This window comes from Mobula birostris, chromosome 1 (genome assembly GCF_030028105.1).
Source record: "Mobula birostris isolate sMobBir1 chromosome 1, sMobBir1.hap1, whole genome shotgun sequence".
Lineage (NCBI taxonomy): Eukaryota > Metazoa > Chordata > Chondrichthyes > Myliobatiformes > Myliobatidae > Mobula > Mobula birostris.
In genome coordinates this window covers 26051699-26068754 of record NC_092370.1, presented here as the reverse complement: position 1 = coordinate 26068754, position 17056 = coordinate 26051699, and the positions used below count along the sequence as shown (strand labels likewise).

The window sequence follows — 17056 nt, the reverse complement described above, 5'->3', positions numbered from 1 at the left end:
TTGCTTCCTGCCAATCAGGCTCTGTTTTATCCATGCTAGAATCTTTCCTGTAATACCATGAGCTTGTAGCTTGTTAAGCAGCCTCATGTTTGGCACCTTGCCAAAGATCTTCTGAAAATTCAAATACACAATATTAATCGATTCTCCTTTGTCTATACCGGTTGTTACTTCTTAAAGAATTCCAACAGATTTATCAAGAAATATTTTCCCTTGAGAAAATTATGCTGAGCATGGCCTATTTTATCATGTGCCCCCAAGAACCCTGATATATCATCCTTATTAACCGACTCCAACATCTTCTCAACCACTGAGGTCAGACTAACTGGCCTGTAGTTTCCTTCCTTCTGCCTCTCTCCCTTCTTGAGTGGAGGGACATTTGCAATTTTCCAGTCTTCCAGAACCATTCCAGAATCTAGTGATTCTTGAAAGATCATTGCTAACGCCTCCACGATCTCTTCAGCCACAATCTTCAAGAACTCTGAGGTGTACACCATCTGGTCCTGGTGACTTAGCTACCTTCAGACCTTTCGGTTCCCAAATAACCTTCTCTCTAGCTATGGTAATTTCTGGTTCTGGTATATGTCATGAAATGCATTAACTTTACAGCAGCTGTACAATGAATTACTTGATAAACAAAAATGGAGAAAAAAACTGAGTTACATTAAGTATATATATCAATTTATATAATAGTTACGTTGAAATAAGTAGCGCAAAATAACAGAATTTAAAAAAGTAGTGAGATAGTGTCCATGGGTTCAATGTCCACTTAGAAATTGGATGGCAGAGGGGAAGAAGCTGTTCCTGAATTGGAGTGTGTGCCTTCAGGCTTCTGTACTTCCTTCCCAATGGTAACAGTGTGAAGAGGGCATGTCCTTGGGGATCTTCAATGATGGATGATGCTTTCCTAAGGCACCACTCCTTGAAGACGGCTTGGATACTTCGGAGGCTGGTACCCATGATGGAGCTGACTTATTTTACAGGTATCTGCAACTTATTTTGATCTTGTGTAGTAGCACACCTCCCCCCACCCCCATACCAGACAGTGGTGCAGCCAGTTACAATGCTCTCCATGGTATGTTTGTATAAGTTTTCAAGCATTTTAGTTGTCAAATCAAATCTCCTCTGGCTCCTAATGAAACATAGCTGCTGTCTTGCCTTCTTTATAGCTGCATCGATATGTTGGGACCAGGTGAGGTCCTCAGAGATACTGACATCCAGGTACTTGAAGTTGCTCGCTTCTGATCCCTCCATGAGGATTGTTTTGTGTTCCCACGTCTTACCCTTTCTGAAGTCTGCAATCGGCTCTTTGGTCTTGCTGATGTTGGGTGCAATGTTGTTGCTGTGATACCACTCAACTAACTGGTTTATCTCATTCCTGTATGCACTTTTGTCACCATCTGAAATTCTGCCAACAATGGTTGTATCACCAGCGAATTTAGAGATGCTGTTTGAGATATGCCTAGCCACACAATCATGGGTATAGAGAGAGCAGAGCAGTGGGCTAAGCACACATCCCTATGGAGCGCCAATGATAATTGTCAGCGAAGTGGAGCTATTATTTCCAATCTGCACACATTCTGGTCTTCCATTTAGGAAGTGAATGATCCAGTTGCAGAGGGAGGTACAGAGGCCTAGGTTCATTAGCTTTTCAATCAGGACTGTAAATAAATATAGTCAATAAATAGCATCCTGACACAGGTATTTGCATTGTCCATGTGATCCAAGGCTACGTGGAGAACCAATGAGATCGCGTTTGCCGTAGTCCTATTGTGGTGACAGACAAATTGCAGTGGGTCCAGGTCCTTCCTGAGACTGGTGTTGATTCTAGCCATGACCAACCTCTCAAAGTATTTCATCACCATAGATGTGAGCACTACTGGACAATAGTCGCTGAGGCAGCTCACACTGCTCTTCTTGGGCACTGGTATAATTGTTGCCCTTTTGAAGCAGGTGGGAACTTCTGACTGTAGCAGTGAGAAATTGAAAATGTCTTTGAATATTCCCACTAGTTGGTTGGCACAGGTTTTCAGAACCTTAGAAAGACAGCCTGATGTCAGCATCTAAGACAGAGATCACAGGGTCATCGAATGCTGCAGGGATCCTCATGGCTGTGGTTTTGTTCTCCCTTTCAAGGTGAGCATAAAAGGCATAGAACTCATCTGGTAGTGAAGCATCACTGCAATCCATGATGTTGGGTTTTGCTTTGTAGGAAGTGATGGCCTGCAAACCCTGACAGAGTTGACATACATCCAACGTTGCCTCCAACCTCTCCCGGAGTTGCTTCTTGACTCTTGAAATAGTCTTCTGCAAGTCAAACCTGATTTTCTTGTACAGACCTGGATCACCAGACTTAAATGCCACAGACCTAGCCCTCAGCAGACCTCGAGCCTCCTGGTTCATCCATGGCTTTTGGTTTGGGAATGTACAATAAGTTTCCATAGGCACACACTCATCCGCACAGGTATTGATAAAGTCAGGGATAATTGTGGCACACTCATCCAGTCAAGGTTCTTGACAAACCTCTCATGCTGGACCATCAAATGTCCTGCTAAAGTCCATGTAGACAACATACACTGCCTTGTCTTCATCAACTTTCCTGGCAACTTCCTCAAAAAACTCTGTAAGATTGGTTACACATGTCTAATCTGTCTCTGTCTATCCAAGTACTTATATACCTGGTCCCATACCTTCCAATAACTCACCCACTACTGATGTCAGAATCACCTTTCTATAATTTCCTGGTTTGTTTTTAGAACCTTTCTTAAACAGTGGAACAACATTAGCTATCCTCCAATAGTCTGGCATCTCACCCATGGCCAAGAATGTTTCAAGTATCTCTGGTAAAGCCCCTGCAATTTCTGCGCTAGCCTCCCACACAGTCTGAGGGAACGTCTTATCAGGCCCTTGGGATTTAGCCATACAAATTTGCCTCAAGACAGCAAACATCTCCTCCTCTGTAATCTGCATACGCTTTATGACCTCAAAGCCTCTTTGCCTCACTTCCATCTTCCGAGTAAATACAGATGCAAAAGATCTATTTAAGCTCTCCTCCATCTCTTTTGGCTCCATGCATAGATTGACCCCTCTAATCTTTCAAAGGATCAATTTTGTCCCTTGCTATCCTTTTGCTCTTAAGATATCTATAGAAGCCCTTGTGATCCTCCTTCACCTTGTCTGCTAGAGCAACCTCATGCCTTCCTTCAGCTCTTCTGACTTCCGTCTTAAGTGTTCTCTTGCATTTCTCATTTTTGTCAAGCACCTTAATTGCTCCTTCCTGCTATGCACCTCTTTCTTTTTCTTAACCAGAGCCTCAATATCTCTCAAAAACTAAGGTTCCCTAAACCTGTTATCCTTGCCCTTTATTCTATTAGGAACATACAAACTCTGTACTCTCAAAATTTCTCTTCTGAAGGTACCAAGTACATCTTTACCAGAAAACAACCTATCCGAATCCACACTAGCTAGATCCTTTCTAATACCATCAAAATTGGCCTTTCTCCAATATAGGATCTCAATCTGAGGACCAGACCTATCCTTATCCATAATTATCTTGAAACTAATGGCACTGTGATCACTATATGCAAAGTATTGCCTTAAACAAAATAGGAGATTTAGTATTGCACTCTCATCTAGTTGGGACCTCTATGTACAGATGAAGGAAACTTTCCTGAACATATTTGACAAACTTTATCCTATCCAGCCCTTTTACATTATGGGAGTCCCAGTCAATATATGGAAATTAAAATCACTTATTATCACTTATTTGTTGGGCACGTGGCCAAGTGGTTAAGGCGTCCGTCTAGTGATCTGAAGGTTGCTAGTTCGAGCCTCAGCTGTGGCAGCGTGTTTTTGTCCTTGAGAAAGGCACTTAACCACACATTGCGCCAGTGTCTGTGCGAGGATTGGCACCCCACACAGACTTCCAATCTGTGCCTTGTAAGGCATGAAAATGCCTGACGCAGGCCTCTCATGGTCTGAGTCGATGTTCCCTCCCTCCTATTATCACAACCTTTTGTTTCTTGAAATAGTCTGCAATCTCTCTACAAATTTGCCCCTCTAAATCCCACAGACTGTTGGGTGGTCCATTAATGTGATCGTATCTTTCTGATTCCTCATTTCCACCCATGCAGCCTCAGTACAGGAGCTCTCCAGTCTGTCCTGACTGAGCACTGCTGTGATATTTTCCCTGACTAGTAACACTACTGCTCCCTCTTAATCTCTCCTGCTCTATCACATCTATAACAACATTGAACATTGTTGTGCCAGTCCTGACCCTCCTGCAACTAAGTCTCATTAATGGCTACAATATGATAATTGCATGTGATGATCCATGCCCTAAGCTCATCAGCCTTTCTTACCATACTCCTTGCATTGAAATATACTCATTTCAGAACATTACTCCCACCGTGCGTGACCTTTTAATCCCAGACCTTGTATGTAGGCTTAACATCTTTCCCTGCAACTACTCCACTATCTGCTTTGGTGCTCTAGTTCCTGTCCCCCTGCAACTCTCATTTAAACCCTCCCATCAAGCGCTAGCAAACCTTCCTGCAAGGATACTGGTCCCCTTCCAGTTAAGAGGCAAACTGTCACTTCTGTACAGTCCAAAGATCCAAAAATCTGAAGCCCTCCCTCCTATACCATCTCCTTAGCCACATGTTGGACTATGATCTTCCTATTTCTGGTCTCACATACACATGGCATGGGCAGCAATCCTGAGATCACAACCCTGGAGATCTTGTCCTTCAACTCTGCACCTAACTCCCTGAACTCACTTTGCAGGATCTTGTCGCCCCTCCTATCCATATCAATCGGTATTACTAGTAGTATAACTATTGCTAGTGCTGTGTGCTTGCCATAGAGAGAGTGCAATGAAAAATTCATCAGCCAGGTACCTGCAATGATAAGTGGAGACCAGGTCAGTGTTCCATATAGCTTACAAGAATGAGAGATGATCTCATTGAAGCGTTTAAGATCATGTCAAGTTTTATCAGGCTGAATACAAGGAGAATTTTCCCCTGGGCTGAGCAGCCTAAAATCTCGGAAAAGGAGTATCCAATTAAGGACTAAAATGAGAAATATCTTCCTGGTGGTGAATCTTGGAATTCTGTACTCCAAAGGACTGTGGAGTAATAGTCAGTAATTCAAATCAGTGGTCAATAGATTTATAGACATCTGGGAAACCACGGGATAGATGGGCAGTGCAGGAAAATGGAAATACAGTAGATCAGCCATGATCTTGATTAGCAGAGCAGGCTCGAAGGACCCAATTCTTTCTTTCCTATTTTCTCTTTTAAAATATATTAGATTTAGGACAAGTTTGCCCCAGTGTGAACTTGTTATGGAAACCTGAGGTTCCAACAACAAGTTCCATGTTGTTCAGGGAACTTTTCTCTCGTTCCACGTTCAGCTGCATCATCTTGGTGCTATGTGTGTTGGAAGTCAGACTCCTTCAAAATCGTCACTGTCCTACTGTAGCCCACTGACAAATTGATCAGTGCAGTCAGACAGGCTTGAGATGCAGTGACCAGTCCTTTAATGTAAGCTATAGCCCAAAGACCTTGACCAGTCCCTTGAGCAGAATATGATGCTCTCACCCTTGTTGAGTTATTTCATAGGCTAAGCTGTCCTATTCGTCCTTGGCTTTGAAGATAAGAGTGTGAAGATGAACATGAATTATGCTGGAGTGCACCATGTCCTGGAAATAGCAAATGCATCAGCCCTGTCAAGGACACTAGGTTTTGACATGCCCAGAGGACTAAACAACTGTATACATCCTCATGGTTTTGTTACTATTAATTTGCTGTTGGATGCACAGATAACCTACAGTGACAAGGAAAGGCTATAATAACAAAAGAGGTAACAGATTTTCTTTAGCAATTTTCGTCAGGCTGATTTATTTTTGTTGCTGCACCGTAACTAGATCCTCAGAAGAACGATTACTACAGATTGTGTCCCCAAACTATTGTGAGAACCTTTTCCCCCAGTAGGAAATAGCCCATCACTTCCCCATTTGACCTTCTCCATTACCTCTTAAGACTAAAGCTTAAAGATCAGCTTTATTTGTCACATGTACAGCAAAACATAAAGTGAAATGCAGCTTTTGTATCAACGGCCAGCATAGTGCAAGAATGGTGCTGGGGGGCAGCCCACAAATGCCACCACGCTTCCTACACCAACATAGCATGCCCAAAACTCATTAACCCTAACCATTCGTTTTTGGAATGTGGGAGGAAACTGGAGCACCTGGAGGAAACCCATGCGATCATTTGGATTATGTGCAACTCTTTACAGATAGTAGTGGGAACTGAACCCTGATGGGAGATTGACGTCACTATAAAGTGTTGCCCCACATAACAGCAGGTGCTCTTGTAAATCATCTTCATTCCAAATCTGTATTGAACTTATAGCTCAAATGTAAGGTGCGTCCAATTGCTCTCTGCATGACGCCCGTTCTGTGTCTGAAAAGGGCCTTGCATCAGTTTCTAAACCAGGCCTAGGAAGCAGTTGTTTATTTATTTAGAGATACAGCTCAGTAACAGTCCCTTCCGACCCAATTGCATCCTTGTGGCTAATTAATCTACTAACCCGTACTTCTTTGGAACGTGGGAGGAAACTGGAGCACCCAGAGGAAACTCACATGGTCACGGGGAGAACATACAAACTCCTTATAGACAGCAGCAGGCATTGAATCTGGGTTGCTGGCATTGTAAAGTATTGGTGCGAATCGCTACACTACCATGCTGCCTTTAAAGTGGATCAGGATTGTTAAAAGGTATTTTGCCCTTTAAACAAAAAAAAAGGAGATAAATGCCACTGCTGCTGATGATCACGATGTTTAATCTGGATTTCCGTTATAGAAAGATACTAGCTGTCTCAGTGAAGTTACCAGATGTTGTGGTGCATATCAGAAAGCTGTTCAAAAATGATATGTGCTCACCTGATATGACAATGGATAAATTTAAAAATTCTGTTTGTTGATGTAGAATGCACATATTGGATGCAATGGGAGTATCACAGACCTCAGAGAACTGTGTTCATTGAAATTAAGTGGGCTCTGTGACCTGGAATTTTTGTTTATAGGCACATTCATGCCTGGCACCTTCCAGAATGGATCCGCAGTGTCCGGCATCCCAGAGTGGATCTGCAAGGTCCATTGTAAGTGATGACAACATGTTGGCTGTGTAAGTGCATCAACTGAAGAATTTGGACAGACAGCAAAAATAAAGTAAAAAGCCAAGTTTTATTTTCAACATTTTACATTGAGGAAAGTAAAAGTGGGACATAAATGTGGATTAACCTGGAAGTTGAGATAACACGTAAAACATAAAAAAATCATAACTTTAAAACTCATGAAGTTTTGGAATAACTATTTAGGTTCCATGTACAAAATTATTTTTTTGGGAGGGTCTAGGGAGAGATTTTGCAGCAGTAATTGTTTTAGACCAAGGTTAAAATTTCAGCTACACCTCATTCAACAAGACATGACACCTCGAACAGTAAGAATAGTGCAGTAATAGTTGTTTTGTGTCACATCACTGAGTGTGCTGATTGCCTCTATGAAAACCTCACCAGTGCACCCCATGCAGAAGCAGACTACTTGCATGTTTAAACAGCGTGTGTGGTTACCAGAAGTGACAAATAATTTCAAGGAACAATGAAATCTGATGTGAAGAACCATTTTTGGCAAGCGGTGGGTTTTCGGACCGGCTGTGTGCCCCAGTGCTTCGCTATCTCTTGAAATGGCCTGGAAGACGTGCTCCCTTGGGGAGTGGCCCTGCAGACAACCCGATTCCTCGCTGACTGAAGTGTCGTGGGAGACCAAAATATCAAGACAGCAAGTGGTGTGTTTGCTAATCGCTGGTGGCTGTCGGAAGGAGGTCCCTGTACTCGAGCGATTTCCACCCCCACCCCACTCCGCTCTCTCTTTTGATGGAAGGTGAGAGCCTGTCAGTTTGAGTTGGTGGGCTTGGAGAAGCAATGTGGAAGAGGGGGAGGGAGGGAGGGAGAGAGAGAGAGAGAGAGAAAACGAACAAACTTGTCTGAGATACCATAGTGATGGCTTATGGGCTGCAGTTTTTGATGGACTCTGGATCAAGGTCTCTTTGGGGGCTTTGCTGTTGCTTGCATGGTGGGAGGATGGGGAGAGGAAGGGTTGGTGCTTTTGTTGGCACAAGTGTGGGGGGGAGGGAGGTAGACACTTCTGCTGCTTTTGCAAAGGAGTAGGGGAGGCTTCAGGGCTGTGACGTTTTATCATTCATTTTATGAGGATTCTTATTTCAGTGGATGTCTGTGAAGAGTAAGAATTTCAGGTTGTACACATCCTCTGATATTAAATTGAGCCTTTGAAACCTTTGAAGCTTGGCCCTTATTACAACCACAAAATCCAAGCCAATTAAAATATTAAAACCCAATTTTTAAAAATCCTACAGGCTAGAGGTTTTGAACAGAATAAGATAGTCGAGTCCTTATGCCTTTTACCACTTTTATTTCACCATGAAGAAACATACATTCAACATTTATTACATTGCAGCAGAAAATCTGGTTTAAATTTTGTACCCTAGAGTGAGCTGTGTGGTCTTCCGTAAATTATAAATGCTTTATGATTTGAAAGCTTTCAATGGGGTTTGCTATTACTTTATGTTTAAGTTAAGGCTTTGCTCTGAATATGAAGTCTATGCAAAGTGTTTGTAAAGAATCAATGCCATCATAGTTAAAATGAGAGGTCACAGGTCATAAACGGAGAGAATCCTTCTAGAACAGACACATTCACTAGCATTAGACAACTGAGCAAATTGACTCAGCTTGAAAAAGAACACTGGTGTCTCTTCCAAGGGATGTTGGAAACTATGATCAGTAGAGATCTCCCTACTGGCCTTTTGATTCTAATGTAAAAGAATATGCTTATCTAACAAAACCAAAATCAATCAAATATATATTTATATATATATATTTCTTTAAAAAAATCTGTTAGGTGACATCAAATTATGCTGACAAAGCACAATACGCAGCAAAACAATTTGTTCTAAACTGTTTAAGGTTCTTCATGTTTTCACAGGCATTACCATTGTATATCAAGATTTCCAGTTACAAGCTTCAAGTTGCTTAGTATGATAATAGATATGGGCTTACACTGTCATTGGCACATCTACTGTAAGGTATGACATAATCCCTTGATATAATTAACAACGTTTCACCAACTTTGGGGTGAAAGTTGCTTGTTTATAAATGATACCAGGTACAATTAAAATGAATTACTGCCACATCATTTATCTTATTACCTTGGTCAACTATATTTTTATTAAATTGTCAAAGGCAGGATCTCCTCTCTGTTTCTTTTAAAATATGCATGTCCCAATGTACCTTTTGCTGCTTCATCGTGCTGATAAAAGATAACTTAAGTGGTGTGAACGCCTTACTCTATGGGTATGAAAATGTGTTCTTTTTAATTTGTTTTGTGATAAGGATTTATTCTAGTCATGCAATATTCAATTGTCGCTTGGATAGGATGGAATGAAGGTTTTTTTGGCAATGTTCTTATTTAGTGAGAGGGTCCTCATACAACGTGCTCCAGTACGCTTGATGTGAAAGGTCATTAGTGGATGGATTTGTGACAAATGAAGTCATGTGTATGACTCCATTAAGATTCCAAAATCATTCCTAATGATGGGTATGCATGACTTCCTTTTGTGAAGATGTGGTCACTCCTGAGAAAGGAAAATAAAACAAGTACATTAATTAGTCCATTTAATATTTCACCTTTTCAAACAATTATCAAAATATGAGCTTCACAATATTTGTTTGAAATGTTTATAAATTACATTATTACAAGATAGATTGCAAATTCCCTTTTATGTTTGTAACTTCAGATGATAGAAAATAGCCCGATGACAATACTCAAAGTCAGCGTGCGGCTGACGCATCTCATTCTAGAAACAGCAGATGCACAATCTGAAGAAGTCCATAACCACAAATTGCAGCATTCAATTGTTAGGCAGCCACAGAACTCAAACAACAAAAATAAAAATTAGTCTGGAGGAAAAAAAAGCAAAAGCTTGCAATTGAAATTTTAAAAAGACATAAAAGTTAGTTATTTATGCAATGATAGAGAAGGCATCCGTTTGTCTTGCGAGACCATGGATCTGCGCCTGGAAAGTCTTCACTCTCCAGGGCGCAGGCCTGGGCAACGCAATGATAATATTTTACATATAAGGAATATAAATCCAACATGTGATATTATGGGGTGGTGAACAGGACATTAAATCTTGACATGGCTTTAGTAATGTCTGTTTCACATTATCTGGCCAGTTTTTTCTCTCCAGATAGTGCAATATTTATTGGCTATAATTTGCCAGTACAACAAATTTAGTTATAACTATTACTTGTCAGACAATTATGCATCTGATCCTTCAAATTACCTGGAGAATTTAACAGAATCTACCACAGCAAGATCAGTGACAAATCCAGAAGGACCACAATCAAAGGCAGGTTACCAGAGCAGAGTCATTATTTGAGTGCTCAAATAATTAAACTGCACAAAATCAGGTCCACAGCATTCTAAAGGGGGAGGGTGAGCAGCCAGTGACACCAATGATATAGGTAGGAAAGTGATGAGGTCGTGAAGAGAGATTTTCGGGAGTAGGTAGAAAGCTGAAAAACAGGACCTCAGGGTAGTAATCTCTGGATTGCCGCCAGTGCCACACGCCAGTGGAGTTACGAACAGGATGATTTGGCAGATGAATGCATGGCTGAGGAGTTGGTACAAAGGGTAGGGGTTCAGATTTATGGATCATAGGGATCTCCTCTGGGGAAGGTATGACCTGTACAAAAGGGACAGGTTACCAATATCCCTGCAGGATGGTTTGCTAGATCTGTCTGGGAGGGTTTGAGCTCATTTGGCAGGGGGATGGGAACCACAGGGATAGCGCTGAAGATGAAGTAGTTGGTTCACAAACAAAGGCAGTGTGTAGTGAGACTGCTAGTAAGGAGAGGCTGAGGATAGGGACAAATTGCGGTCAACAGGATGTGTTGTGATGTAAAAAGGGGACAGAATCGAAAGATGGACTGAAGGTGTTATTTGAGTGCACAAAGTATACGGAATAAGGTAGATAAATTTGTAACACAGTTACAGATTGGCATGTATGATGTTGTGGGCATCACGGAGTTGTGGCTGAAAGATCATAGCTGGGAGCTTAACGTCCAAGGACACATATTGTATCAAAAGGACAGGCAGGTAAGCAGAACGGTTGGTGTGGTTCTGTTGATTAAAAAAAAATGAAATCAAAACATTAGAAAGCAGCGACATTGGGCTAGAAGGTGTTGAATCATTGTGAGTAGAGCTAAGGAACTGCAAGAGTGAAAAGTTCCTGATGGGAATTATAAACAAACCCCCAAACAGTAGTAAAGATGTTGTCTACAAATTACCAAGGGAGATAGAAAATGCATGTCAAAGGGCAATGCTACAACAGTCAAGGGGGATTTCAATATGCAAGGAGATTGGGGAAAATCAGGTTGGTGCTGGATCCCAAGAGGGGGAATATCTAGAATGCCTATGTGAATGCTTTTTAGAGCAGCTCATGGATGAGCTCACAAGGGGTCAGGTATTCTGGATTGGGAGTTGTGCAATGAACTGAAATGGTTAAGCGAGCTTAAGGTAAAGGAACCCTGAGGAAGTGATCATCGTATGGTGGAACTCACCCTGCAGTCTGAAAAGGAAATGCTAAAGTTAGATATATCAGTATTACTGCAAAGGAAAAGGAATTACAGAGGCATGAGAGAGGAGTTGGCTAAAATTGATTGGAAAAGAACACTAGCAGGGATGACGGCAGAGCATAAGGAGGTGGAGCTTAGGACGATGATGGCGCCCAGTGGCGACTTCTTTGCTTGCATCCTTGGAAACAGCTACTTCTATCTTTGATATCTCATTTTTTCCCTTTCAAGGTTCTTTTGAAGACCCTGACCTGGGGTTACACATTGACTAAAGTTCTTTGCAGGAACAGGACCCGCTCTTGGGGCCTCACGACCGGCCACTTTTCGATATGCCAAGGATGTGGCCTGGAAGACTAGTGCGCCTTCAGGGTGCCGGATTTTCGTGGCTCTGGAGTCGGGCTGATTCAATGCCGGTGCCGCCGCCTGATGTGTTGCGGGAGATGAAAGATCGTAAGCAGCAAGCTGGCTGCCAGCTGTATGCCCAGAGACCCGAGTTCTTTGGGCACAGAGCTTGGAAAAAGCGACACAACAGACTTTTAACACCATAAATTAGCGAGTTGCTTTGTTATGTCTCTCCTCTCGCTGTGAAACGAGGACATCCCTTTTTCCCTTATTAGGGAGAGATAGAGCAGGTGGTATGTCGAATTACCTGGTGAACGAGTAGTCTTTGGGGTACTGCAAGTCTGTGTCTTTATTGATGCTTTGCTACACACTTGAGTGCTCAGTGGGGGGAGGGGGTTGCAGATGTATTTTTGCCGGTGGGAGAGGGGGCATTGTTGCTGCTGCTTATGCTTGGGAGGGGGGAATTAGGGGGGTTTTGGAGTTCTAACATTCAACTGTCATTCATTCTTTGGAGCACTTTGTGGATGTTGGTGAAGAAAAAGAATTTCAGGATGTAGATTGTATACCTTTCTCTGACATTAAATGTACCTATTGAAACCTATTGAATTACTGGGAGTAATTCAGTAAGCACAGGATATATTCATTCCAATGAGGAAGAAGTATTCTAAAGGCAAGGTGGAAAATTGAGGCTAACGAGAGAAGTCAAAGCTAACATAAAAGCCAGAGAGGGCATATAATACAGCAAAAAAATAGTGGGAAGTTAGAGGATTGGGAAGCTTTTAAAAACCAACAGAAGACCACTAAAAAAGTAATTAAGGAAGAGATGAAACATGAAGGTAAGCTTGCCAATAATATTAAAAAGGATACCAAAAGTTTCCTCAGATGTATAAAAGAAAATTATATATAGATATGTAAAAGAAAGGCGAGAGTAGATATCAGACCCCTGGAAAATGATGCTGGAGAGGTAGTAATAGGGCACAACGAAATGGCAGATGAAGTGAATAAGTATTTTGCATCAGTCTTCACTGTGGAAAACACTAGCAGTATGCTGAAAATTCAAGAGAGTCGGAGGCAGAAGTGCGTGAGGTTGCCATTACTAGGGAGAAACTTCTTGGGAAACTGCAAGATTTTGAAGGTCGATGAGTCACCTGGACCAGATGGTGTACATCCCAGGATTCTGAAAGAGGTGGCTGAAGAGATTGTGGAGGCAATAGTAAAGATCTTCCAAGAATCAACTGATTCTGGGATGGTTCTAGAAGACTGGAAAATGACAAATATCACTCCATTCTTTGAGGATGGAAAGAGGCAGAAAAAAAAAGGACATTATAGGTCAGTTAGTCTGACCTCAGTGGTTGGGAAGATGTTGGAATTGATTGCTGAGGATGAGGTCTCAGGGTACTTGGAGGCACATGGTAAAATAGGCCATAGTCAGCATGGTTTCCTTAAAGGAAAATCTTGCCTGACAAACATTTGGAATTCTTTGAAGAAATTAGCAGGATAGACAAAGGAGTGGATGTTGTGTACTTGGATTTTCAAAAGGCTTTTGACAAGATGCAACACATGAGGCTGCTTAACAAGCTACGAGCCCATGGTATTACAGGAAAGATACAATGTTAAAATGCAACGTTAACATTCATTGTGAGGGACTAGAATATAAAGGCAAGGATGTAATTTTGAGGCTTTATAAAGCACTAGCGAAGCCTCACTTGCAGTATTGTGAGCTGTTTGGCTCCTCATCTAAGAAAGGATGTGCTGACATTGGAGAGGGTTCACAGGAGGTTCATGAAAATGATTCCGGGATTGAAAGGCTTGTCATATGAAGAGCGTTTGATGACTCTGGGCCTCTAACCCAATGGAACTCAGAAGTATGACAGGTGACCTAATTGAAACCTATTGAATGGTAAAAGGCCTCAATAGAGTGGATCTCTCCTATGGTGGGAGAGCCGAAAACCAGAGAACACAGCCTTGGAATAGATGGGTGTCTTTTAGAACGGGGATGAGGAGGAATTTCTTGAGCCAGAGAGTGGTGGATCTGTGGAATTCATTGCCAGAGATGGCTCTGGAGGCCATGTCATAGTGTATATTTAAGGCAGAGGTTGATAGATTCTTGAAAAGTCAAGGCATGAAGGGATACGGGGAGAAGGCAGGAGATTGAGGTGGAGGGAAAATGGATCAGCCATGTTGAAATGGCGGAGCAGACTCGATGGGCCAAATGGCCTAACTCTTCTCCTATATCTTATGTTCTTATGGAAATTGGAGAAAGCTGGCTGATTGAGTTCTGACATAAAAAGCAGGAATCCTTTCAGATTTTGCTCAACTCATCCAAAAGCTCCTCCTACATTAGCATGAACAAAGCAAACATATTCTTGGTAGAAATTCTTGACATCGGAAAGGTAAACTTTCTACTTTTGGTTTACCACGATTTTCAGCCTCATTCTGTTGCACAAAACTCTGTGCTGATTTAACTAAAAGTAACCAACATTAAATTAATTTAACATTCAAAAAATCATTATTAATTCTCTAGCTTAATATTAACAATTTAAATAACTCTCAAACATTGATTTTGTTATTTTTTAAAGCTGTATTTTAATTACTGATATTAGGAGTTAAGTACAAACAATGGACAGGGGCTTAAAATGGTTCATGTCCCATCAATAAAATGAAGGATTTGCTTTATTTGCCACAAGTACATCAATAAATGGTTATCGGATAAACATGAAACAATTTAGCCAGCACATGCAAAAGCACAGTAGAAAGAGCCACAAACACCAGTGAGGATGGGAATCACTATTTCTTCAAATAACCAGAAGCAGCCACAGAAATCACTCTCTAACCCATAGTTTCCAACATATGGTGTTTGTAAGTCAATGATCTCCCTTCTGACTTTTCATACCATTGCTAGCAGCACAAATCTTTGAAAAATTATTCTGCTTATTCTGTGAATTACTTGTGATCCTGTATTCTCCCCCATCCTCAAATTGAGGGCAATGTGGCAAGACTGGGTATACAGTAAATTTGTTCATGATGCTAATTTTAACACAGTTGACTACTATGTGTGATTTTAATCTATCACTCCACTCACACGTCTCAGAACATCTCCTGAATTAAATTCCTTACATAATGTATCTATGATAAACGAGGCCTCTCTGCCTCGTGTGGTGTCCCCCTCTTTCAATGAATGTTGGTGATATCGTTGGATGGTACCGTGGTTCTGCATTTATGGATTGAACTACTGTGTTTATCGGACCTGGACTTTTTCAGACTTATTATTTTTATACGCTGTATTTTTTGTTGCCCATTCCTTTTCCATTTTGTTGTGTGTGGACGGTTGTGTTTGTGGGTTGATGATCTGTTGGGTTCTGTTAGTTATTTTGTGCGGGGAGGGGTTGTTTCTTGGGGTCGATATTCCTGTTCCATTTCGTGGGGGGGGTGGGATTGATCATCAGGATGCCGTTCATTTTTTGTGGCGGGGTGGTGGGTTTGATGTTTCTCTCTGAATGACCTTCATGTTCTTTCTTTGTTTCGTGACTATCTGGAGAAGGCAAATCTCGAGTTGTCTGTGGATACTTGCTTTGATAATAAATGAACCTTTAAACCTTTTTCATTGTCAGTAAACCTTACTCTGCCATTTGTTTAAATGCTTTTGGTGTTAGATATAGGTTTTTATAATTTAGCCAGTAGTCCTGTTGAAGGTATAAAAGGATGTTACTGACTGGTTTCACTATTACAAAACTGGATAAACATCAAATGATTTAAATTTTCTTGCTTTATTTTTATCTTATTATTTTATTATTATCTCAGAAAGGGTGTGCTGAAACTGGAGAGGGTTCCAAGGAGGTTCATGAAAAGGATTCTGGGATTAAGCGGCCTGTCCTATGAAGAGTATTTGATGGCTCTGGGCCTGTATTCACTGGAATTCAGAAGAATGAGGGGTGACCTAATTGAAACCTATTGAATGTGGAAAGCCCTTGACAGAGTGGATGTGAAGGGGATGTTTCCTATGGTAGGAGAGTCTAGAACCAGAGGACACAGCCTCAGAATAGAGGGGTGTCCTTTTAGAACAGAGATGAGGAGAAATTTATTTAGCCAGAGAGTGGTAAATCTATGGAATTCGTTGCTACAGGCAACTGTGGAGGCCAGGTCTTCATGTATATTTAAGGCAGAGACTGATAGATTCTTAATTGGTCAAGGCATGAAGGGAAACAGGGAGAAGGCTGACAGGAAAAATGGATCAGCCATGATGAAATGACAGAGCAGACTCGATGGACCAAATGGCATAATTCTGCTCCTATAACTTATGGTCTTATTAACCATAGAGTTTGCACTTTAACTCCAGAAGTATTGATGTAGATGAGAGAGGGACACTGCAGTTCGGATGCTAATTTAGCACTCGTGTAGATTTGGTCTATTTATTCAATGAACACACTGTGCATTTATCAACATAACATTTTCAATATCTTAAATCAGATCAATTAGATTGGGGTCCCAACCTGGGGTCGATGGATCCCTCAGTTAATGGTAGAGGTCCATGACATAGAAGGTCAGGAACTCCAGAATTAGATAAATATATAGGTGTCATATCCCATTAACCAAATATGTTAGAAGCATTCCAAAGCACTTGCCTATGGGTTATAGAGTTAACACCTGCAAACTAAAATCAGAGCTAGGCAGAGAATGCTACAGGACTGCACAGCAGGCGGATGCTGTAGGCTCTTACCTGTGGTCAATCATCCCCGTCTTCTGGTGTGATCTCTGTCTCTTTGTGTACCACTACCTTTTTCACAGACATATCAGGGTGTTGCTCTTTGGCCTCTTTAATCGCCTGAGCCAGGGCCTAACCCAAAGAAAGCCCCCGAGGTGTAAGAACAGTAGGAGGGACATGTATGATCAGAAGCAGGATGGAGAATTATGACCTTTTTTTTTCTCAATTACTTTGCCGATGGAAATAATTAAAAGAAAATCTTAGGTTTTTTTTACAGGAAGGAGCAGTACGTCATACATTTGT

General features: G+C 41.5%; 1 protein-coding gene across 6 annotated transcripts in view; it reads right to left on the bottom strand.

Moving 5' to 3' along the window:
- Window positions 1-7224: 7224 nt before the first annotated feature.
- Window positions 7225-17056, bottom strand: part of LOC140195118 (band 4.1-like protein 3) — a 194225-nt gene continuing 184393 nt past the window's right edge. For all 6 annotated transcript variants that reach the window (XM_072252946.1, XM_072252897.1, XM_072252907.1 and 3 more), the window contains 2 exons: window positions 16769-16885; window positions 7225-9707 (listed from right to left, as the gene is read on the bottom strand). In XM_072252946.1, coding sequence (XP_072109047.1) covers window positions 16775-16885 — 111 coding nt within the window. In that variant the 3' untranslated portion in view covers window positions 7225-9707; window positions 16769-16774. The remainder of the gene's footprint in view (window positions 9708-16768; window positions 16886-17056) is intronic.